Source organism: Hylaeus volcanicus, chromosome 5 (genome assembly GCF_026283585.1).
Source record: "Hylaeus volcanicus isolate JK05 chromosome 5, UHH_iyHylVolc1.0_haploid, whole genome shotgun sequence".
Taxonomy (NCBI): Eukaryota; Metazoa; Arthropoda; class Insecta; order Hymenoptera; family Colletidae; genus Hylaeus; species Hylaeus volcanicus.
Window position 1 is genome coordinate 25,373,201 of NC_071980.1, and position 26,474 is coordinate 25,399,674.

A 26,474-nucleotide genomic window follows, 5' to 3' on the forward strand; every position below is an offset into this window, starting at 1 on the left:
TGAATTTTTGAATTTTTTCCCGGCATATTGTATTCGCCATTTTGAATGTCCAAAGTTCGAGGTCAGATTGGGGATCAGCGATCCAGAAAATCCCTGCATAACAAGTTTCATCCAAATCGAATCACTTTTCGCATTTTGATCCGCCATATTGAACTCACCATTTTGTATTTATAATTTTTTAGTTCAGATTTAAAATCATCGATCCCAAATACCCCTGCCATACCAAGTTTCATAAAAATCGTTCGAAAGGAACTCGTTAAATATCGAAGACAAACTATGTAAAGTTGATTGTTGACAATTTATTCCAAGAAATACTACGCTCGACACTGTGTTTACAATTTTTACTACTTTACTACGTCATGCTTACGCATTTCCAGAAATTTATGTGAGTTACTGTGTCGATCATTCATTCGTATTCGTCTATTAAATAGGAAACGTTGAAGTGTCGTAATCCGTCATGAAATCGTTCTATTCGATTCTAACAAAATTCAATGTAAAGCGGGGATTTCTACTATCTATTAGATAGGTATTAAGTAGACTGGAAAGTAATGTCGTTTTTGCAATTTTAAATCCTTGTTTATCACTCAACAGGCTCGTTGATTTTTATCGGTCATTGAAAATTTGCACACTGGGTGGCTGTTGATAACGAGGACGATTACGTAATTGCTTAAAAATAGAAATTTATCAAAAATTTATTTGAATTTAATGTAAAAGAAACGACATTACTTTCCAGTCTACCTAATATTATCACCATTACATGCTCCTAAACGATTGTTTCATTTATTGCTGTACTAATCAGAAATATGAGTCTGATGTAATAGTTGACACATGCTGGTAGTTGACGTACCTCTGACCTGATGTATCCTATCTATGAATTCTCCATTTTACAAGGTGTTTAGAGACATCTAGGGCTCCGCAAGTTTCCACTTTACAGAGCCTACTATTCTCGGGCGTAAACTTGGTAAATCTTTGTACTAAAAGTTTGTTGACAAGAGCCTGGCTTCCGAGCTGCAGTTTTATCTCCTCCAACTAATAACCCAGCTCTATTTCCGCGGAGTCGACTAACGCAGACTGAGAGAAAGGAACGAAAGGAGTAAAAGAAAACGGCCATCGAAAACTCAGGATGAATTACAGCGTCCCGTCGCCTCGTTTCGTCGCGATTGTTTTCGACTAGACACTGTTTATCTCGTCTTTGACTGTGGAGGAACCGAGCTTGTACCCGTTTTCATGCTGATTTATTAGGAGCGTCGTCGCGCCTCTAGCTAGTAGGGTTCAGGGTCGTTCGCCTAGAAATCGAATTCGAAATATACCGAGTAACTTTAATATTAGCAACGGAGGACAATCTCTTGTTCTGTGAGATGAAGTAATCGAGGTATATGAAATTACAGCAGCGTATAATTTTATCTAAAGATGCCGATTCATTCCTATAGAAAACAAACTTTTACTCCAAAGATTTTACCTGAATTTTGTTCAAGAAAGACTCTTATGGAAGTTTCTTATGGAATTTCAAACATCTTAAAACACCTTGCAAATTCATAGACAGGATATTTTCAGCCAAGAAAGCCAATTCGCTCCCATTGCCAACAAACGTTTATTGTAAACATTTCCCCCGTGTAATTCATCCGCTGTTTTCAATGGCCACTTTCTTTTGCTCCTTTCGTTCCTTTCTCCCGATCCGCGGAAATGGAGCTCGGTTATTAATTGGAGGCGATAAAACTGTAGCCTGGAAGCCACGGTGGCGCTTTGGTAGCGAAAGCGAACGAGATAAGGCCCTGACCCTAGTCGATCGATAAGGATCGCTATAAATTTAGATCTTTAGTGGCCGTAGCTTCAGACGTTTATTTCTTTGAGAAGTTCGCCACTCTTTTGTTTGGAATCCTTATTAGTCTAGGCAACTATCGATTGGGGAAGATAACGTCACGGTCGAGTGGCCTGTGTCGGTCGACTGCCCGATTCGATTCGATTAACCAATCGACCTGTCCTGTGCAGTGACCTCACACGTTGCGACGATGAATTTATTCGGAAGCTGCTTAAATGGCGGTGTCGCGTGGCTGGCCTTATTTCCAACTCGCGGCAATAAATTTTGCACGGCCAACCTATTAATAATGTCCTGTTTGACGTATGGCATGATACCGATATTATTAACCTAGCCTGTGATCGTTACCCTCTTATTGCCGCAACGACGTCCGCTAATTTATGAACACATTTTCACCGACATTAGAATAGTCATGAATAGCGTTCTTACAAATAGGAGTACGTATCATGTGGAACTACAAATTACACATTTTCTCCGACCGTACGTTCAGATAATATTTAATGCGGATGACGCACGATGTGGAACTAAAAATTTTCTCCAACTCTCGGATAATGTTCAAGATAGCAGGAAAATAAATTGTGTAACTGATCCAGATAATATATGTTTGGATTTTATCAAATAGAAGACATACGATATGGGGAATTACTTTTAATTAAACGTTTTATTTCGAATGTTTTCTACAATTTTATTTTGGTCATTCTTGAAATGGAGGAAATAGCAATCAGACAGAATAGGTACAATCGATATTGATATTTAATTGATTCATGCGTAATACTTCATAAGTGACCATTTCTGTCCAAAAGTGACAGAACGTTAAATAATTATTTTATTAAATGCTATCGACAACGGTAACTTCTATGCTCCTTTATCTAATGTCTTCATATTAGATACTGAATGATAATATCGTTCTTTGAACTATGAAATAAATTGTTATTAAAGATCAAGGGACTCTTTTAAGAGAAACCTTTACATGCAATCATGTCTCGGAATTACTCGGAGAACTCTTTTTCCCCAACGTTAGCGAAACGGATGACAAGTAACAAAAATAGGTGAAATGATTCAGATTTTTTTAGTCCTGTTCATGATTCGCTGGGACAGTGTGATTAATTACAAGCTTACTTACGGTAGGGTGCATTGTGATCGTCGCGTCCCATGGCCTTGATTGAGCGGCCAATTACGGTAACATTGCCGCTGCTACAAGTTGAGTAGAGACTCACGGAGCGCACCATTGCCGGCACCGCCCCGCACATCACCACCTGAAATTGTAAATATTAGTGTTTAATTAATTGGAAAAAGTGAAACCGCAGCTCGAAAGAAAGGATTCACAGTAAGATAAGGCCCTTACCTAAAAAAGATTCAAGATCTAAAGCAGACATAATTTGGGATGTATTAGGTTGTCCCAAAACTTTCTTTCGCTTTATTAATAAGAAATGCATGCACAATAGTTTATGTTTCATGTTACATTACACAATTGTGCACAATTCATTTTGCTCCATTACTGTTACAACATGAATATCTATGAAATTATTGGGTTGTCCGGAAAGTTCATGCCTATTTTTAAGAAAACTTCAAAGGCATATTTGAATTTTCATTTATATTTATTGAATTATATATGTACCATTTTGTTCCACAACCTTTCCACCCGTTAAGGAATGTACACGTATTATTTGTTTTCACCGATTTCGATATATATTCAGACCTGTACCGCCTACTAAAAATCGCCATGGACTTTCCAGACAGCCCAATAGATCGTCTATTTATATAAACACAATCACGCAAAATAATTGAGTGCAACTCGCGAAAGAAACTTTCGGGAAAATCTAATAATTCGAATCTAACATTTTAATCACAACCTGTAATATTTCATCTGACATATTTTGTGTCGTTCTTGTAAATATTTTTGCTCCTTTATTATAGTTGGAGTTGATGAAATTACTGTTTGGAAGAGGTATGACACGTTCGGTAGTGAAAACGAACGAGATAAGACTCTGACCTAATCCAGATATACACCAAGACCTAACAATTTAGCCTAGACCTGCAACTGTAAATATTTTTGTTTTATTAGTTGGATGAGATACAACTGCTTGGAAGCTCGGAAGTGGTTCACGCTTGGTAGCGGAAGGCAAATGAGATAAGGCTGTGACCTAACCCATATATACCTAGACCTGACGATTTACCCTAGATCTGCAATCGCAAATATTTTTTTTTCTATTATTTGGACAAGATAAACAACAATGAACGAAGAGAGATGAGGGCCATAACTTAACCCAGCACAGCAAACAATTATAAATATTGAGTATATTAGGCTGGTCAATATGCGATTCAAAGAATTCAACGAGAGATTTTTTATGTGGATCTTGAATGATGTATTCTCTGTACTCTTTCTCTGGATTCTTTGGTGAAAGAGGGTGAAGCCTTGAAGGAGTGCCAAGGATTTTTTAAGGAATTTATTTTCAGCTTTTTCAACGAGAGAAATATAGATTTTACTAAAGATTACTTAACAACAAAAGACACATCGATACTAATGGTAGGCTCCGTTGCATAATAAATACTACCTTTTCATTTGGAATGCAACAATTTAGAACAATCCCGTTCAAGTTTTCCCGTGCACCGAACGAGTTAATTTGTTATTTGATAAATGAGCAACGACGTCGTCATCGCCAGAAGGGATTGGTGATCTTTAGAATTCTCAAAAGGACGAAAAGATAAATAAACATGGGCGAGACGTGTTTTCAGTTCGACGACCGAATGCGAAATCGTTAAGGGACGCCGCGACTCTTTCACGACCGCCAACAAGAACATTTTTAGGGGCGATTCGCATAACGCAGCATCGAATTATTCGCCGAGTCGTTCGCGCAGCTACTTTTTGCAGTTCATTTGGAGGAGTAAAAATGCGCGGTATCGGAGAAAGATAGAAGAACGTCGTTACAGGCGAGACTACAAAAGATGGATACCGACGGCGAGATTTGTTAACGAGCGAACACGAGCTGTCCATTAATGGCGACAGAATGTGGCGATATTTTATTTGTCGTGTGGCGCCGTAACAATGCTACGATGACCAGACAGCCCTCTATAAACCCCGAAAACAACTGACGTAGGTGCTGCGATACTTTCGTTATCGAACGTCGACACAAAATTATTTTCATTTTAGTCGAGTAACTTTTTCGCATCCATAGGGTTCCAGAGGGTTGGTTAATTTGATGAATTTGACTTGGAATGATTGGAAATTGAATTTGGATCATTTTTATTTTGAAAATATTAGAAACGTAACATGTGACACGGTAGCAGTTATGACGTATTGAAGTAAAATTATTATTGAAGACTGTAAGTAGTAATGAATCGAATGAAAGTGACGTACGAAGTAGAATCAGTGTACTAACAGAAAGCCACAAAGCGTACTTATTATTATAAAATATTGTCGTTATTTACATTTTACTTCCCTCTTGCTGATATTCTTCGATACGAGTTTCGCTTTATTTTGGTTAATAAAATTATTTAAATTTAGTAATAAACGAAACTAAAAACGACGAGAATTGCTCGCAAACCGACGTGAATCATTACATACGGAATAATGTTACAATGTTTGAAGTATACAGAAACAATTAATTTAATGTTACCGCAAGTAACGTAAAGTTTCATAACGCACAATAATTCTCTAATGTGCCACTGGCGCTAATATAACTCGTAACTTGCATAACAACGAGACTTTCTACATGGGATCGCTTACACGTTATTTTTTCAAACTTCAAACTACGAAACGGCGTAGAAGTACTTTCCGAGTACTCGTGGTCCCCGGTTTGAGAAACGCTGATTTAATTCAGAGTTCTCAGGTATTACCTGAAACATACTGCAATTTCTCTTGGAAGCTGATCGCGTTTGAAGCTGCGGCTAAGGCTGACCGTTATCAATCTGCCACTTTCCTATCCTCTAAATGCTACGTATACGGTTGCGGTTAAGGCTTTTTATAGCAAAGCGATTGCTGCACGCGACGTACGTACATATATGCACGTAGCATGTGTGCACAATAACCTCTTAACACGTTGGTCGCTGTGACAGTTTTCCACGCCCGTGTATTTTCTATACACGTCACTTCCGTTAACGATATTACTCGACACGATTGACAGAATTCCAGGCACTAATTTCCTTTGACCTTGCGTCACCAGACTCGTTATCGTTTCATCCCGAAACCGCAAACCTGAATTCGAGCGAATTGCAAATTTTTAAAGAAAAATTGATTATTTCGCATGAAAGCGCCCATTGCAATTCAATTCCACGGCGAAGCAACGTTTCGTGGGAATAAATAATGGATTCAACTCTGTGTCGCTCACCTCGATAAAAAGGTGATTGAATGCCAGCGGTTTAAATGATCGCGTAACCGTCGGAGAACCATTACCATTGTCGAAAAATGGTAAGAAACGGTTGGAATGAGCCAAGAGTCGCAAGAATTGGATCTTTGATGAATGAACGAAAATTCTTTTGGATCGATGAATCGAAAATCGATGCACTGGGGTCGAGATGCGTAATTTGCATTCTTCCTAGTATAATAAAAGATGTTGTTGCAGTGGCCACGAACGAGCATGGTGGAGGGTCAGTTAGACTTTTAGAGATCCATTTAACAATAAGTATAACCGACCCCAGAGATATTCAATAAGATCTTTTCGTTGGGAACCAACGAATGCACCAAATTGTTTATTTAATGTCGAGTTTTGATTCTTCACTCCAAAGAACTTTCGTTCGATTCTTTCGACTCTCAACTTTTTCATAGATACAGAGAAAGTACTTAAATAAAAGTTTGTCCTATTATCTATACAGTACAACGTATATTTCATCAATGATATTTTACATACTTTAACATTTATGGACATTCTCATAGATTCCTTCATATCTTCATTTGTCATAAATGCATAAAAATTCGCAGTCTAGCGAGCTGCGAAATGTCGCAGCTGAAGAGAATAGCAAAATCGAGAGATGTCGGTTTTTGAAATTTCCAAAGACCCCTAATCCTTTAAGACATAGAAAGTACACCGTTTACGTTAAACGGAGACGCTAGTTTTGAGGAAAGCGTGGGAGACGAAAATTATGAAATAAAACATTCGATGTGGCGCCACGTGAAAAATCCGTAGACTTTGAAGTGTGTATGTAATTCGTCATTTCCTACACGGGCAGAGAGATGAATGTACACGACAAGGAATCAAAGAGCTCGAAACCGCCGACCATTGTCGGCCATATAAACTGTTGGTCTCGCGAGTGCGTAGGAGTGGAAGCGCTGGCCATTAATATATGGCAGGTAAGGTGCGCACCGACGTAATCGTCGATTCAGTCATGTAAGGGGACGCTACAGATGTCACGCGGGAGGTTTCGATGATATTTCAAGCGACTCGAACTAGAAAGAGAGTCGATAATTATACAAGCGAATATCAAAGTGGTACACACAAGTTCATATTTTTGCAAACTGCTAAATAAGTAGCTAGCTGTAGTAATAAGATCTTTAGATACAAGAATAAATGTTACATTACAAGATTATAAGAAAGATTGCAAGAAAGAGAAATTGGTCTTTTGTATAACATGCTTTGCATTCGCACAGAGTTTCGTTTAGATCAGAATTATCAGGTTCGAAAGCTTTGTAAATTTCACGCTTTAAATTTCTGGAAAACTTCTTCGAGCATTAATGGGTCACCTGCCGGCACCTTTACCGTGTACAAATTTATACACTGTGTTTCGTTAAAAAAAAAAACAAAATCGCAAAGTTCCCTTAGAAAAAGCCTTTGCTTTGAATTTTTTTTTTTAAAGTGTCAACCATGTTGTGAACATTTCCACGTAACGTCGATCCCTAGATTCATCTCCCTGAATATCGCGAAAGTGTCAGGCGGAAGGGCTATACAGAGTCGCGGGATCGACTCGGAGCACGCGATCCTCGACCTCTTCGTGCAACGTGTATCTTTGATCTGACCTAGTCACCGCTGGAACACAAAGATCTGGCACGTATCCGCTTACGTATCCATCGAATAAGTTAAGTATGGAAGTTTACGGAATCCGCACGAACGCGGCCAAAGCCCTCGTTCAAATTTTACACGGCTCGTTAAAGGCAACCCAACTGGGTCAGCGGTAGTTCCCTTAAACTATGGATACAACGCGAAAACACTCCAGACGACTGGAATCCTTTTTTGAACGTAATTGAGGGGAAGTGGAGCGATCGTATCTCTCCTCGATACAGAAGTTACACGAGGGCTATATACGGAATTCGTTTTTCCATCGTGGAAATTTATATCGCCGGTGCTTTGTCGGTTGTGGCAATAGGCGTCGCATTTTGCATTCGTTTCGAAGGTAATGCGGGACAATGGCGTATCTCGAAACACCGTAGGTGGTACTTATTATTAATATTTTCCGTAATTAGTTGTTTGTTAGGATTCTTCATTAATTTAACCCTCTATGGGTCAACTTTTTTTTTGTAGACAACTCGCAAGGCGTTTACTTTGATATTTCAAATTTAAAAGTTTAAAAATTTGGATTTTAATCGATTCTGTAAAGGACTGTTAGTGGTTTAATATTGCTATTTAGAAAATGGAAATACTTGGTGGAGGTACTCACCATCAGGAGGCACAAAATCTTCGCTAAAACGGCAAGCTGTGGTAACCTGCAACAATCAATAAAAAAAAAACGTGATGAGTTCTAATTTCTTGAGTTTAAGTGCAAATGAAATAAAATCGCAACAATCACGAAACTTCTTCAATGAACTCTGTCAAAATAGTTAAAATTACTATAATAAAAGCTTTCGTGTTCCAATAGCGGAAAATACATAAAAGTTCTAATTTAGATGCAACCCATACGATATAAAAATACAAATTTCAATTACGATATTATACCGTCGAGTATAAATACAGCCCATATAAATATACAATTTTATTTACTTCGTAAAACTTTTTACAACAAAACCTCTGACTTTTTATTATGCTGCAACAGTCCCAAAACATTCCAGTTTTATTTAAACAAAAAAAAAAGGATAAAATTTAAACCGTTTCTCTTTGAATTCTCGGTTAAAGGCTGTTCCTCGAACTGTGCGCGTAGTACGCAAGGTTATGCTCGAAGGAAACGTGTCTCGAGCCACGACTGGTATTTGCTGTTGCACCTGCAAGATTTCAATTTCTATCACGCAACCGAATCGCGATCTCCCCATGATTGATGATATTCAAATAAATTTCGCACGATTACGGTCCACGGTCGCGTACGACGATATACAGGATGTTACTATTAGCAGCGGCACAGATTGAAAGCATGGAACGCTGCGGGATCGCATCTGACAGATAAGGAAAACATGTACGAGATAATTAGCGGTGGAAACAAATTACGGTCGACAAATTGCAACGTGTAGCTAATTCACGATTCTATCTCCATCCAGATACGTTAATAATATTTCTGTGCCCGGAATGTCGAACTACTGCTCCGCGTGATGTTCCTATTTCATTTTGCATTTCTAACAGAGTATTGTGCGTGTTTTAGAGCAAACCTCTCGCGTGACGTTCATTGGACGACTGCAAATAAAGAGATTCGTAAAGGGACCTTTGTGACTTTGTTTCTTAATGAGAAAGTAAGAGAAAGAGAAAGTAACGAGAAAGAAAACTCTTTATTTTAGAGTAAAGTTTATTGTTTTAAAAAGTATCAATAAGTTGAATAATTATTGCACTGTGATTTTTTGATAGGACATCGTTGCTTTAATATTTCTTTAAGAATAAGAAGTTGATGATATTGGAATTGAGATAATGATATTGATCGCAGCTTCGATGCAATTAATGTAATAGAATAGTTTCTATGCGAGTAATGTAAGAGTTGGTATCAAAGAGATCATTCGACTTGGTCAACAAATTAGCCCTCAGGGGCTGTAGCTATGTTCGATTGTAGCTACAGTATGGGTTTAGCAACCCCGAGGTAACCGAGCTATAGGGAGGACAGGGGGCTCCGAACATTTCCAATAGGGATGTCAGGGAACTACGAAGAGTGGTATGCAAGCAAATGCAAATCCAAAGCAATCTAAAGCAAGAATTAAATGGATGAAAGAACGAAGGAGTGCAAGACTCGTACATTAGGTGTCATAGTCAAGTTACATCACTTCGCCCCCTTATGAATAAAATTCACTAACTCACTTACTCATTTACTTGATCAACGAAACTTCCAAAATTCAATACAACTCTGTTCTTCTAAATCTGTAATTATCTTTATACTTACGCCCTTTAGTTAGCCTCTTTATCGAGTAGTTAGTTATTATAATAGCTGTTACACGTTTTAAATTAGACAAAAAAAAAAAAACTTTTCTAGCCACACGCTGCAGTTAAATCGCATAACGATTTCCAAGCTTTTCTATAAATTTCCCGTTAAACGTTTGCAACGTCCCTTTATCGGAGAAATGTAGCACGAGTGGCGTCATAAGTGGCATCACAAGGTTGACTCATTTCCATCGCGTTCCAGAATCGCTCGCAACGTGAATTAATTTTCAAGAATCGTTTGCGTGTGTGAAGTCGAGCATTCTGCACTCGGTCAAGTATTCATTTGAAGCTTCCGCGGTGGCCGCGCTGCAATTAAACCACGAAACCCGAGTTGACTGCGTTTTTTGTGCCTCGCCTCGTGCATTATGAGTTTGACGTACAGCTCTCCAAATGCTGGGTGATAAATACGCGGAGTCACACGTCGTGCAAATTTAACGGTAGAATTGAAGCATACCTTCTTTGACCTTCGTGGAAAGTGGGGGGGGGGGGGGGAAGTGTGTCGGTAAAATCACGATAACAAATTATATGCGAAGTTAAGGCGACGAAGAAATTCGAATTGAATAGGGTATTCGAATTTAAAATGCTTAGCTTTTTGACTAACGGGTTGAAGGCGTGACTTTTTATACATATAAGGTGTCCTCGACACTTGCTCGACACGTTGACCTAACTCATATGTGGGCGACAGGGCGTTGGATTGAAGAACTACACAAATTCGTGTATTTCAGGTGTCGAAGAAAATCAATCCGAACGGGATTTTTATATTCAACAAGGTTAAAAAAAGAACTACTAGAAATGTTCGATCACATAGTTCCCAATTGAGCGAAAACAAAATTTTAGCATCGTAAAAAAGACGAACGATTATTGGCCAGGCACTGTCAAATTATAACACGGAGAATGGAAAAATTCGTTATTTCATCGAGTCGTTGGTAATTTAGAGTATTTCTAGCTACAGTCTTGATTAAAAAATTTACAAGTATTCGATATGTATGTTAGGATATCGAAATTTCGTTCCTGTGATTAACTCACTTCGTCGTCAATTGAAACCATTTGAAACTGCTCGGTTAATCGCCAAGTTGTATTTATAGGTTGATATTTGTTGATTGTGCGTCTAAATACGTTTTAGATATATCTATGAACCAAGGAAGGGTTAAATATACCTACGACCCAGGAAGGGTTAAATCGAACAAACAACGAAAGTCCCTAACAATCATTGGTAGCTTGGTCGCTGATGTTCACCTGTGCTCCGGTAACACGAGATTCAATATTCGCATTACGCAAGCTGTTGCAGCGGCTTACCGCACGCGGCTCGTGTACGCAACTGGGTTATTATTTACAACCTACCACGCTCTCCGTCGTTAGTCTTAATTTCTACGTTTCCCGATTTCCTCTTTTCGCTGTCGTAAATCTGCGACACTGATAGAGGCAAATAACAACCTTGATTCGATGTTTCAATCCGGGACGGGAATTAACGGCTCGCGATAAATACGAACGCTTTCAGGACGGCAATCTTCGAGAAAGTTTATGGACTGTAGAAAGTGAAACATTCTTTGCTAGATTGATAACGTTGCTGTTGATGTAAAATTATGTGCGGGATGAAAGCAACGCGGCCTTTGAACGATTTTGTATTTGTAAATCCGTTTCATGTATCTTGGTATTCGAACAGCAGTACATTTAATATTATTATTTGAATACCAGTATTGGAATAATCATTATTTACATACTATTAGCTAAATACAAATATTCGAATGTCAGTATTTGCATATTATTATTCGACAATCAGCATCTAAATATTGTCATTCGAATACTAGTCTTTGTCCACTATTATTTGAATACCAGTACCTGAATATTAATATTGGAATGTTGTTGTTCGAATTCTGGTATTCGAATATTAATTCAACTTAATTTGTTGTAGCCACACAAAATGTATACCTCTAAAGTTCCACTTTGTCCTGGATTAATTATAACCATATAAAAGTATAAGAGTAATGATTGATTACAAATTTTCACGTGGCCCAGAATATCAAGACTCATCGTGGCCCAGAATAACAATGTCGCAGTTTCCTCTGACAATTAATTTTTGTCAAGGGAAAATGCGGACGTTACAAGTAAACGTTCGATCGTACTTCGATATGCAGGCATTCGCGCCGTTGGAACTCGTGGGATAGATTAAAATTTAAATTTCCCAGCAGTCGTCACGCAACGAAGAAAATGTTAAGCAGCGTCCCAGTGGTAGGCGCGTCGCAAGGGGGACAGGTAGGGTAACGAGGAAAATTTCTAACGGCGCAGACTATGTGGCACCAGTCGTAATACACAGCGGCACGATCTCCGTGAAAAATCCAGTATTTCCAGTATTTCTACTATTGATGAGAAGAGTCCTCTTCGAGGTCGAACGCGAAGGTGAGACTATGGGGGCAACTCTGCCATTCCGAGGATTTCCATGACGTACATTCCTAGACTCGAGTCACCATTCGTGGAATGAATCAGAACCGTTCTTGTCAGGTGAGACTCTGATAAGATACCTTATTAACCATAAACTTACAATTAGTCGAAATTAATGGAAATATGAATTTACAAAATGTACTACTTTATAAAATTCCACAACTTTCTCCTACGTTTGTTGTAAACATATAAGTTTATATATATATATATATACCTGTACAATTTTTCTTTATTTAAATTTGTATGGAAACAGCAATTTCTTTAAAGGTTACTTATAAAAGTGGTAAACGATTATGAATTTAAATATTTTTTATAATCATTGAAATTATATAAAAAAGTAGAGAGAACTCGGAAATCTAATCTTTTTATAGGTTGGCTGCATAAAAGACCTAAGTATTTTATATTCTCTATAAAATCTATAAATTACAATATTTTTGAGAAACCACAGTAACTTGTACTGTTTGTTTAATTAAATAGCCGTGCAAGTGTAACGAGTCATACAGTTTTTAATTTACCCCAGATATTGAATTTACATATTCAATTCTTATTGCGGACGATCGGTACGCCAAAGAAGGATTTCTTATCGTACGGAAAGAAACATTTAAGAATCATTCGCAATGTCTCCATAAAAACACGTTCCAAACTTCAGAAAACGTTGTTTTTCAGGTGTCATCGAATTCGAATGCGACAAAGTAACGATACTCAACAGTACGACGCGAGAAAATAAATAACCAGCTGTTTGAATAGTAACGATTCAATTAGGATAATTCTCCGTCACGAAATCTTTCACGCGTATCAACAAAGGTGTCATTAATTCTGCCATAACTCACCGAATCGCCGTAAACATATCTGCGTGTCGCCGCTTTGAAGTGTCATCTCAATCCGTGCATCCTAAGCTCGACGAATCGCGACACTAATCCGGCTTAGAGATTGAAATATTCTCTTCCCATTCACGTATTCAAGATCTCACGGATCAGCTGTTTTTATATATATATATATATATATCGAAACAACACAATTTACAAGCCAATAAAGGTCACATGGTAGAACCCAAAAGCGAGATCAACGACATTCGAGACGTGACACAATCAAAACACTTCGTGTATTCGTCTGAAATCCAAATTGGACCGATGACCGGCATCGATCGCTCGATAGATTCGCTGGGAACTGATTACCGTCGCGCGAGCGAGGCGATATTAAACAATCGATTCAGAAGAAATGCTGCTCGGGTCCGTATTTGACAGTACTTGAACGAATTCCTCTATGATTGCGTGGGCGTCGAAATTCTTTGAGAATTTGCTCGGATTAGCCCTGGATTACGTCCTATCGATGTCAGTCGTTTGTTAACGCTGACGCAACGAACGAAGTGGACTCAACGTCACAGATGGATCCTCGCGAGACGTTTGGGATTGGTACCGAGCAATTGGACTTCTCTCCTAAGATAACTCTGTCGTGGTACGATGATAGGACTGTCTACTTGGACTAGAGAAGACGAAGCTGTCTAGGTAGCCAAGAGAACGTGGTATTCAACCGCGAATTTGTTCTGCGACTCAGGGGGCTGCACGATCACTTCTGTTTAACTGGTCCACGTGTTCGACCGATCAGGAGTTTGTAGAAGAGTACGAGTCTTGGCCGCGGTTTTGTTGTCACCGACGTGAGATCAACATGGCGAATGCCTCGGAGGATACAATCCAGCTTGACATCCCCAACCACGTAGGGACTCATCTAAAGGGGATTTTAGTGGGGATATTTGTCGCCTGCCGCGTGAAAAACTGCCAACACTTGAATAGGCCCCGACACACGAATGAAAAACGCGGCTACTGACGCCGATGGCTCTCAGCTGGACACCGACTGTCGGCTAGATGCCCCGAGTAGACGCGGAGGATGATACCTTCATTCCCCCTAACGAGCAATATCATTCCTGTTGGACTCTCCCCTTTCGATGTAGCAGTACCTTTGGAGACGGGAAATGCCAGAAATCTTCAGGAAGATGTACTTGATCTCTTCGATCCAGTCTGTTTGACACTTGACGCGACGTGAATTCACGTCGCTTCAAATTATATTCCTGATTGTGAGCAAATTATGAAAATCTTTCGACAAACAGAGAAACTTTATTTCGAGACAATTGAAAACCACATAATCCAATATTTGTCATAGTTTCTACTTAATTTTATATAGGAGTCTTTACTTATTTTTAGATTGGTACTTATTTTTAGATTAGATGGCGATTCTAGTTTTCAGATCCACTTTTTTTTTTTTTTTTTTTGACAGCTCATCTTCCAAATTAACTGCTTTTGCTTCTCGGTGAAAAGCTCTGTCACCCATAAATGGGTGACGTGGCGGTCACAGCATTAACTGGAGCATTTGAATTAGGCAAACGAAATGACTGGATGATGCAGATACATTTTTTGTTCGTGGAAACAGTGACGATGTTCGGTGGACAAATGTGACTGGTCCCAACAAAAAATTTCTGAATCACATCGAAACAGTGATTAAACCCTTTCTTGGTTTGTCGCTTTGTTGGTTGATTTAGTCGATTTGCGACTAAAAGATTAGGATATTATTTTCCCTGTTTAAAATTTCTCTGTAATTTTTGTCCGTTCCAGGTGAAATTGTGGTTAGTCAAACTATTACTTACAGAAATATTATTGACGAATGTTATTAAACGATATTGAGATAAAAAGAAAAACTGGTGAAAGCACCTTGTAAAAGGCAATAGAAAAATGTTTAGTCAAACATTAACTGCTGCCATGTGCGATAAAGGAATATACTAACAGAGTACCAGAGTTCGTCTCCATTTCTTTATTATGCTTAAAGGAAATCATTTTAATTATAAACTCATTCGGAAGTCGTCATATACGAAGTCGTTAGTATTTAAAATAAACTATATTTTTCTAATCGTTTAATAGTTCACCCAAAACGCCATTTCAACTCGTCTATGATTAACCGTGTCCACGAAAAACCAATTTATTCGACGAATTCTCCACGCACGTCCAATGAATTGCGAGGAACGTATATCGAATCAGAAATTGAGTCCGTAGCATGATTTGTTGTGGGCTTTTGGTGGTCGAATTCACAGGAGGTTGATCGCACGCGTTGCTCGTTAATCTCGAACTCGCTGCTGTCAATGTGGTGCCTCGCCTAAGCGATTGGACATGACAATTTGCCACTGTCGTGTGAGATTTATCGACGCCCATGATTTGTCGCAATTCGCCGCGCTTGTTTAGGAAACATTTTGAGGTATGCCATTGTCGACGCGAACGCCAGGTGACTTTCGTTGCTTGAATGCTTTTCAATGTAGTAAATCTTTTGGTTTTGTCAATGGAGACGTCGCGGACTTTCTCTTTTATTCCGAAAGGCGCCAGATGATCGTTTAACGATAACGAAAGCAATCATTGGTTACTATAACATAAATCAAATAGATTTAAACGGAGGAAACGAATATTTTGGCGTTGAGTGTTTGAAAATTTGCAATATTTTAAATGCGTTATTTTTTGGGTGATGGTAGTGCGCTGAAAATATATGAGGAAAAGTGATTTACCCTTTGGTGTAAAAGACTGCAAATACGAAAAAAAGAAGCAGTATAAAGAAGCAGCTAAGAGATCAGTATCTCCCTATCTCCCTATAAAACACTTTGAATAACGAAGAATTTTTTGATAGAATATCTTAGCTCTGAGGGACGATGCGATCCTTTTGTCAACAAACCTTTATTCCAAAGATTTACCAAATTCCCATGAAAAAGACTGGTGACTCATGAAACTCCGAATACCTCAAAACACCTCGTAAAATAAAAAAAAAATGCAAATATAGCGTATATTTGATCTAAGGAGAGTATTTCTCTCTCATCGTCATCGAACTAACGTTCGAATGATTTACCACGCTTTTGACCGACAAAAGCAAAGTCTGGCGAAAAGCTCTGGGTTATTAATCCCCGTGCGTTCCATCAATAAACCCGTCAAAGTTGACGTGTCGAATGACGAAATCCTTTCCGCGAACGCGTCCACGGATTCACCCAGTTCGCAGGTCGTCGTTCCATGGAACTGCCAGGAGAATCAGCAATTTCCACGACGCGCTGGTAACGCGAGACGCTCGAGGCCAGGTTGCGTCGAATCGAGTCGCCGATCATTTTTTCCGTGGCGCGTACGCCGCGGCATGCAAATTATGTCGTTGATTGAGCCGAGGATTTTTTTCCTGGCACGAGGAGCACACTCCGGAGGCTGGTGGCAACGTGAAGTGGCAGATAGTAGTCGCCGACGTCGCTCGCTTAGGAGAAACGACCAAGGAGACGGAGCGACGATTCGACGCGTCCTGGAACGTTACACAGAGGACTGTCGTCGTGCTTCAAGTGTTCCACGGCCGAGAGGACAACCTGGGGCGGGTGGGAAGAAGAGCAAAAGATGAGGAGGAAGAAGAAGAAGAAGAAGAAGAAGAGGAGGAGACACGCGAGACGAGTACGCGACGCGGTTTTTGCCTCGAAGCCGCGCGACGTTCCGCCGGCGTCACATTCATTCTGACACGCTCCTCGTCACTCCCCCTTTCTTCCCTCCTTAGATGGAAAAAAATGACTATTGAATATCTATGATGGCGCTCCAAGAAGGGGGATCGCGCCTTCTTTGATTTAATGGGAGATGGTAGACGCCACGCTCGGAATTGCACCTAACCCGTGATTTGTACAATTTTGGTAGCCTTAGGAAGGTTTACGCGAGGTTTGGAAGAATTTTGAAGACGAGGTGTCGAACAAGACAGATCAGGCATCTTGAATTCAAAATAAATTTAACACGTTGACTGCCAAACTACTCGTGAAAATTTATATGAGCCTGACGCTTCGTTTCTATACATCTGGAACTTATTTTTGTTGAATGTAAAGTAGTACTTGTTTCTGGAATTTTATCAAATTCATGAATCCTACCGCGGATTCTTCAGAATTAATTATTATTTAATTTCTTAGTGAAAAGTCCTGTCATCCATAGTTGTGGTTTTAAATGCATTTGAAAAAAGCTGGACAAACTGGCTAAAATTGAGAAACCTACGAGAAACTGAATAAAACTGAATGAAACTAAATCGAATTGAACAAAACAGAATTTACATAAAATAGGTCGTGCAATACACAGTCAATCCCATAAATATTCGTACCCTCTATGTCTATTCAACAAGTTTGACTAAATTAAATAACAGTTTTGGTACTACCAAATGAATTTATCATTACAAATATGAATATGAAAAATGTATATGAAAAAGCTTATACATCTATGTAAATATACATCAATATATTTGTACAAACACACATTAGGAAACATCGAACCTACCATTATGGGACTGACTGTATATCCTAATGTACACAAAACATATTTATTTTTATGCATATCCATTGGGGTGGGCCATCCGACGCTGTAATATGTGTCAAATCCGGACACTGCGTATATGTTTCTGTAAAAGGTAACCCAATGACACGCGGAAGTCCGAGTCACGACGAAATTGAAAATTGGACGGGCGGTAGCATTCCACGCGGTGGTTTTTCAATAAAAATCGTGACGTTCGAAGATTCCCAGACGTCGGTCACCGTCGAAGGAGGCCACCGGCGGGTTTATCGTGCGACGAAATGAATTCCTAAAACTCAATTAACCGTGGCCTTCTTAACTGACGCTCGCTTAACGAACGAGGCGAGTCGAGTAATGAATGGTCCCGCAGGATGCGCCTTGTTTAGTAGTTTCGTCCGAGACGAGGCCTAGAAGAGGACTCTCGCTCGAACCTGATATCCGCCCTAAGAGCCTTCGGGCGATCCAACCCTTTTAAGTAGACCTAAGTAAAACGCCAGGAATGCGGGGAACAGCTCGATGGTACTCGATCGACGGGGTAAAAGATCCATTTCACGGTGATTCATCGTCGGCTATTCCCGGTGACACCAGCCACGAAAATCTATACGGCGGAGATTAAAAGAAGCGACGCACGAATTACGTGGGGCCCGTGAAGGCTCGCTTTCAAATGGCCGATTCTTTTGGGAAAGAAAACTTCGGCTCACGATACGACAGGTGCTGAAAATTAGCTTGGTGAAAGTCTACGGAGATTTGGAGCACCTTCTATGTCGCAAGTACGACACCAATTTATTATACATATACGTGTAACATCATTTACAGTCAGTCCCACAAATATTCGTACCCTCTGTGTCTACTACAAGAATTCGTCTCGATCAAATGATAAGTTTGATGTTACCGAATGAATGTTACATTATAAATATGTACATGAATTTACATTACACGTGTATATTTTTCTGATGAAAAATTTATTTGGAAACATCAAATCTATTGTATCATTTAGACTTTCTTCGGTAGACATAGAGACTATTATGAGACTGACTGTTTATATATATATTAAATATTACGTATAGGTATTATAATGTAATGCGTGTATATGTAAATTGTACTCGCGTAATGATAATGACAGAAATTCGCCACGTACCAAAGAAATGGTACAATTAACCCGCGCGACGCGTTACTTGTGTTTTTAAACGCCACACACGAAGATACGTATACACGATTACAAATTATCATTTCAAATACTCGTTTCGGTGCAAGAGGAAACTTTTATTCCGAAAGGTGTCGCCGTTCGTTGAGTCTCATCCAAGCGGACATTTGTTGTACGACCTGTAATCTCTAATGGATTCTATAGGCATTTAAATAACCATCTCGCCCACCCACCGTCACTTAACTCTCTCTGTCGTTTCTCCGAACCCTCACGCTATCTGGACGGTGTATGCTGTGACGACAGGAAGACAACTGCTCTTCTCCCTGCCTTTCCACTTTTTTTTACCGTTACGTTCAGCCGAATTATTTGCCTTCGTCCTACGTGTGTCTTCGGGAACCGTTCGCGCCGCGCAATTGGGGCAAGAAAACCGTTCCTCCTCGAGGGACCATCGAGTTAAAATCGACAACGAAGGGAAACCGGTGGCTACTCGAAGCTTTTTTGAAGAGACGTCGATGAAGTTAGGAAATCGGACGAGATAGTAGAGAGGGAATAAAGGAAACTGTACACGTGGACGTTGGTTTATCTACGGGGACGTCTCGGGCAAACAGTTGGTCGTCCTCGACGTGATTCATGCATGGATGGACAGGTGCGATGATGAATGAACGTTTTGGAAAGTGAAGAGAACCGTGAGGAACTCGCGAACACTGAAGGAAACTGAATGTAAGCGAACGGAATTGAATATTATTTGAAACATTGGACAACGAAAGGAAATGACGAGAAAAATTGAATAAAGTTGATCGAAACTGGTATAAACAGAAGAAAACTTTGCGATACTTTATGAAATAGGACGAAACTGATAGAAACTGAAGGAAACTGGAAAGATCTGAATAAACCTAAAGAAATCTGAAGTAAGCTGAAGAAAGTTGAAGAAAGCTGTAGAAAGCTATAGAAAATTGAACATAATTAAACAAACCTGATAGAAACTTTAATAAAGTCAACGAAAAACTGATCTAAAACGAAGAAAACTGAAGAAAATTAGAGTAAACCTGAAAAAGCTATAGAAAACTGAAAAATACGGATCGAAACTGAATGAAATATGTAGTACGAGACAGAAGAGTATTTACGAAACCCGATCAAAACTGGACAAATCCGAAGAAACTTGAATGCAACTGAACAAAATTGGGCAAATCTGGCCAAAACTGAAGAAGACCGAACGAGAGGTCACTCCTCCTCGAAGGATCTCCAAGTTAATAATCGACAACAAGAGGAAAGTCAGCAGTTGGCGTTCCAGCGACGCTGCGAAACATGCTTTGGTAAAATCATTGCTGAGAAATTCACAATTCGTTCTCGCATCTAACATTGACGATGAGTCAGCGGAGTTGGTCATATGAAACTGGGAGCCAACGAATCCACACAAGAGCTGGCGCACTTTTAGGGAGCTGTTCTGGCAACCTGAGCCAACGAACCCGAACTTCGTCTAGCGATCGATTTTGCTGATGATCGCACCGATTACGTATACTTTGAGAATCCCTCCAAACGAGAAAATCGAATACAATAATTATGGAAATTACAGACGTGTCGGAATTCATGTGGAGGATTCTTATTAATGATTGTTTCTGCATATTATGACGAGTGCTTTTCTGCATAGCTCCATAACTAAAAGTAAACAGTTCAAATAGTGATATTGGCATTGGAAAAAGCTTCAACGCGTCATTTAAAATCTTAGATTCCGTCCAACATCTTAGCAACAAACATTATTTATATTTTCATTAACGTACGTTTCACTCTGAATCGAGCCGTGACACTTGAAATTTAACCGCTAAAAGATGAAATTATTTTTCCAGCAATCTAACATGTACCGATAAAAATTAATTCGCCTCGTTAAACGGTTAATAAATTTCATGGGCCAGCGAATACTATTTTTGGCTCGGTTGCGTGTTAAGGAAAGTATTCATGTGAGGTAACGAGCATTTAAGAATCGCCGATAACAGAAGCGTGGGAGTATGCGGCGATAAGCTCGCAAAGTGGACGCTGGAATTTGTGTAATCGTTTTTAGGAATTTCATGAAATCAGTCGCGTGGAGCGGACCCAAAAAAGGAACGTTACGTCAATGACTTAACGTGCATCGCCGACATACCTGTTCGCTGACATTGCTCAACGTGACCAGTAAAGCTAATCGAATTGTTTGCTTACCCCAGTAAAATTATCAGGCGCCCATCAATGTCATTCACGATCTACTATACTTAACAATTTCGCTAGACGTCAACCACGATAATGCTTCGGAGCAGATAGTAACGGCATTGATCGGAGGTGGGACATAATTCTCCGGCAGATAAAAATTTCCACAGTCGAGTGAAATATAAACAATCGTTCGTCGTTACTGGCCGAATAAAAATTGAAATTTGGATCGGAGAATTATATATATTAAATGAAAAAGTTGGAAATTTACTCGAGGAATTTAGTGGAGGCAACTACAAAAATTGTAAATAAAAGTTTGCAATTAAACAATTTGTAAATTAATGGTCTTCGGTCATGAAAAGTATGCTTGTTGCTTCCGAAGAGAATTTAATTTAAGGGATAAAGGGATGTAAAGGGATATATATTATTATAGTATTTAATTAAATTTCGTAACTTCTCTGTATAAGAAATTCAACAGTATACATATTTTTAATTTCTTGTCTCAATGAGCAGTCAGTAACATTTAGTGACCTTCCTGGAAAAAAATGCTAGCTTCGTATTTTTATTTTATTATTTTATTATATTTACCAATGTATTTATTTAAAGATACGTTTATGGAATTCCAATCGGGCATAATTTCCAGAGCAGTGCTGGATATAATAGGAATAAAAGAATCGAGCTCAGAGAGAAGATTTACAGTGGCATAAATGGACGCCATCGGTAAAGGTTAATTGAAAAGCACCGTGAAATTAAAGACCGAGACCTTTTGCCTTTAACGACTTTTCTATCACAAGAAGCCGCACTGATAATCGTGAAATTCGCAGACCGTTTATCGTCCATTACCCTTCCACTCTTCTTTTCGCTGTTTCTCAATATCAATTAAAATATTTTCATAAAAACAACAGTGTCGTAATGTACGTAAAGACTGATTCCAATAAATTTTACCTATACCTTCTACATCACAGGCTGCGAACATTCTTGAGCGTTTCCTGAATTTATGGACGATTTTGGTTTTTAGTAAATTCTTGGTGCAAATTTTGAATAATCTTAGGCTACTAGCTTATGCGAAGATTCGCTACCGTTCTTTGGCTTCAACTATGTAGTTCCCCTACATCCGCCGAAGTCGTTTTAGATGTAATTAGCGAGTGATTTGTACTGAGTAATGATGCTAGCACGAAGGGGGGCGTGATGAGAGGGGGGAGAGAGAGAGAGCGAGAGAGGAAGGAGAGGAAAATGGAGAACGTGGAACCCTGCTCTTAGAGCAGAACCAGTTCAGAGGCGGATGTATGAGCGTGCATCTGGTAAACGGGTGGGACTTCGTCATGGCTGGGTGATATCCAATCAGGAGTACAGACAAGGAGAACGCGATATCCAATTGACGGTCCGCGACGCTGCTAATTAGCGCTGATAGTTCTGATAGCCGAACGATTACCTAACCGCGTCTAGGTGGTCTGACACAGTGTTGTTTTATTAGTATCGAGTATGACTATCCTTTATTACTTAACGGTCAACGCTAAATACAAAGATCAAGAAGAAGCTACAATATCCATTAAGTCGTTAAGTTTGTTAGCGAAATGCGCATATTCATGAATACATCACCGCGATACTAAAATATTTTACAAATAGTGATTACATTGTATGTATTTCGCTGTCAGAATTATTTTTTGCTGAATGAAACGCTTCGCTTAGAATTTTCATTCATGTTTGAGATGCGCCTAATTTCGTTAGCATTTTAGCATTCCTCGTACCGTAAGTAGCTTTAGAATTGTGTTCGGAAACATGTATTTGTTTTACAAAAGGATCTCAACAAACATGCTTCCTTCTTCGAACAACCGGACACCGAGAAACTCGGCGAATAACGAATTCATAGTCATCGCGCGTTCAAATTTGCCGAGTATTTCTAATTTTAGAAGTCGGCCCACAGAGTTCGGTCAATTTTTAACTTTTTTTTTTATCGTTGTTTCATAGAAAAAAAATGTGCTAAAACACGGTGCCTTTTATATCACAATATTGACCATACGGTAGTGCGCCAAAAATATTTTTGAAAGCATTCACAAAGAGACCCAAGTACTTGCTAATTGAAACGTCATCATCGACAATAAGAATTCCATTTGAACGGCGAAACGTTCAAAAGTAAACTACACACAAAACGTAGCTCATTTCTATGGAAAGAAGGTCTGAGTAAATTGCTCTTTCATCTTAGAAAATTTTGTTAAATTTATTCAGTTTTTATGCTTCTCAAGAAACACACGTTTCATAAATTTCCTGAACATTTTGTGATTTAAGCATATGCATAGTTGGTATAAATGCTATTCACGAGTGCTATTCGACATGGCTTGCAAACATGCTTGGAGAACGAATACAAGTAGATAAGGTCCGCACTAGTCAGACACGCTAGCCACAGACGTCTGCACTTTCTGTTCTTTCTTCTTTCTCTCGTTTCTGGCCTTGCGTTTTACAAAGTATCGTGTCATCCCACGAACAATACAGTTTTTCTTTGTACGTATCCATCTCGAGAACAAACACGACTGTTCGGATAATAATTATTCAAGGCCTTTCTTTGTTTCTACACTTAATTGTAGAATTCTTTCCTATGATTCTACTAATCTCTCTGTGCCTGTTTGATAACATTCTTTTTTTATAAATAATAGAGTAAATGAGTAGAATGAATGAGCTTACTTATCTTGAGAATAAACAACTATTTAGTTAATAATTAATCAAGCTTTTCTTTTGTTTCTACACTCACTTATGTATTTTGTTTTCCTATGATTATAGTAGTTTCTTTGTTTGCTAAAATTCTTCTGGTTTTTTCACGAAAGACTTTTCGAATTGATATTTAACACTGTGTTAATATCGATCCCTTGCATTTTATTTTATTTTTATTTTATCATGAAAACCTCTTCAATTACACATTCGTCATCGTTCTCGTCTTTTTTCTATACATAGCGAGACTTTGCTGAACGCGTGAGTTTAATTGGCTAATGGCAAAATGGCGGTACTATAATTTTTGCAACATTTCCTTGGCGACGTGTTACTTAGCGTCGCTCTGATGGAATAAATCTCAATGCCAGCCGACCAAAGCACGGCCTTTTTCTTCTAACCTCGATTCGAAACGACCTAATTGCTGATAATAAATGTCCTCGGTTACTGTTTGATTCTGACGCAATAATTCACTGCGAACGAGTCCTTCCGTATCTCATTAAACAGACAACAATGTTTTACGTAGTTACAGTCCTGGTAATGATTGCGGTACTAAGCACTCGTCGCGAACAGCCATCTATTTTCCTTATTTAAATCTACCACAGAGCGCAGCTCTGTTATAGATTAGCATTTATGTTACCTTCGCGTTATTATTGATGTTAGTATTAACTGTCAAGCATTTGAATAATAAGCTATTACACTGATTGAGTCCAGGTGATCACTTATCTAATTATTAATTATTATTTAATAAGTAATAATTGATAATCCTTGAAGAGATAGAAAATCCCATCGCTTCCGTTTAGAAATCCTCAAACTAAATATTCCCATTTTAATATTACAAGGTTTTGCTTGTCAAACAAAAATATTCACTCGAAATTTCTCCAGGAAATCAAAGTACACAGACGTGCTTGTTCATGGTGAGAATCTTTGACATAAAACTCAAGGATATACTATTTCGACTCTCCTGTATTTTTCACTGAAATCTCTGAAGAACTTGCATTTAGGTAGACCTTCATTCGTATTTCTAGACGTGACTGTGTACGCCATGTCCGTATTCTACTGGATCTGGATTCCAAGTAGATACCTACACAAGTATCAAGAGCAGTTCCATCGAGATACTTTTGTTTTTACGACTTTACGAGCCGTATCACCGATTGCTCCGTTTGTTCAGGTTCAACGATCGCCACGCGGAATCCAAACGCGGTTCATCGTCATCCTCAAACTCCAGCGTTCGACGTTCGCCCTCCTATCATTCTCGTTTCTTCTCGTTGGTAGCCCCCATGGCGCAGGAGGAAACTTCAGCCATTAGGGTGCGCGATAAAGTTCGGTGAAAGCGGTTCTTCCAAGCTTTCTTGCACAGTCGATGAAGTTACGAAATCAGACAAGGTATTAGGGGTGAATAAAGAAAATTGTACACGTAGACGGTGGTTTGTTTACATTGATGTTTAGGATCGACGCTTGTTTTCAACGCGTTTCGTGCATGGATTTACAGGTGTGATTGGAGAGACTGAATGTAACAGAACAAATTTAAAGAAAACCGCAGAAAATTAAATATGAACAACACCGAGAGAATTTTTTCATGAAACTCGAACAAAGTTTTGAAGTGAAGAAAGCTCAGGACAACTGAGTAAAACAAAACAGACCTGATAATTCTAAATAAAATTAAGCAATTCAGAATGAAACAGTGCAAAACTGTTGATATTTGAACAAGACGGTAAACATCTTCGCCACTGAAATTTAAAATACTCAAACAATGGAACTACTTGGCTTCTTAAATAAATGGTTTATTATTCTATGACCAACGAAACGTATCGTTTAGTATTAATTCTTATTCCAAGAGAATCTTACTACTGGCATAAAAAGTTGGAGACAAACAAGTGCTTTAATACCGAAATTTTTAAAACGAAGTAATTCTTGGTTCAAGAACTAAACTAAAATATTGCTCAAAGTCTTCGCCTCCTTTTCCAGCCAAAGATTAGCCAACCTATACGAATCCTCTGTCGAGGAAATCCGATTCGAAGATCTCACTCCGAATTTGTACGTAGACGGCTGAGCTTTGTCCAAGCTTTCGCGTGTATGTTCCAAATACACACGTGAGCGGTTGTATAAACGTATCGGTACACACTCTCCGGTAACCGCAAACATTGTGTCATTGTCACGAGAGCACGCGTAGTATCGCGTGTAGGCAGACGCCAGCCAGTCCGCACGATGAATTATACATCATGAATGTTTTCGGTCTCGAATTTGCATCGCCCAAACGGCTACCGCCTGCTATTCTTAGCCACGGGACACCCTTACCCTTTCCCTCGTGTCGTGGTCGCTCCTTCTGTCGTAGGACACCGAAAAAGGAAGAGCTTCCTCTCTTCCTTTGGTCGACGTCGACAAAGGAAGGAGCGAGAAGTCGCCAAGACCATTCATCGTCTCGCTTTACGTGATCTCGCTTTACGCAGCATCGATACATACTTCAACTTACAGTCTCTTTAATGAAAGCAATAGACCCTTTAATATATTTTAATATCACGCTCATTCATTAATATAGATCTTCTCGCTTTAAGTGGTCTCGCTTTACGCAGCATTGATAAGTAATTTACCTTACAGTCTCTTTAATGAAAGCAATAGAC

At 39.1% G+C, this 26,474-nt stretch overlaps 1 protein-coding gene across 4 annotated transcripts in view; it reads right to left on the minus strand.

Moving 5' to 3' along the window:
* Nucleotides 1-26,474, minus strand: part of LOC128876532 (uncharacterized) — a 137,183-nt gene that overhangs the window by 14,155 nt on the left and 96,554 nt on the right. For all 4 annotated transcript variants that reach the window (XM_054122988.1, XM_054122986.1, XM_054122987.1 and 1 more), the window contains exons 2-3: nucleotides 8,405-8,450; nucleotides 2,940-3,072 (exon numbers count right to left, since the gene is read on the minus strand). In XM_054122988.1, the coding sequence (XP_053978963.1) occupies nucleotides 2,940-3,072; nucleotides 8,405-8,450 (179 nt within the window). The remainder of the gene's footprint in view (nucleotides 1-2,939; nucleotides 3,073-8,404; nucleotides 8,451-26,474) is intronic.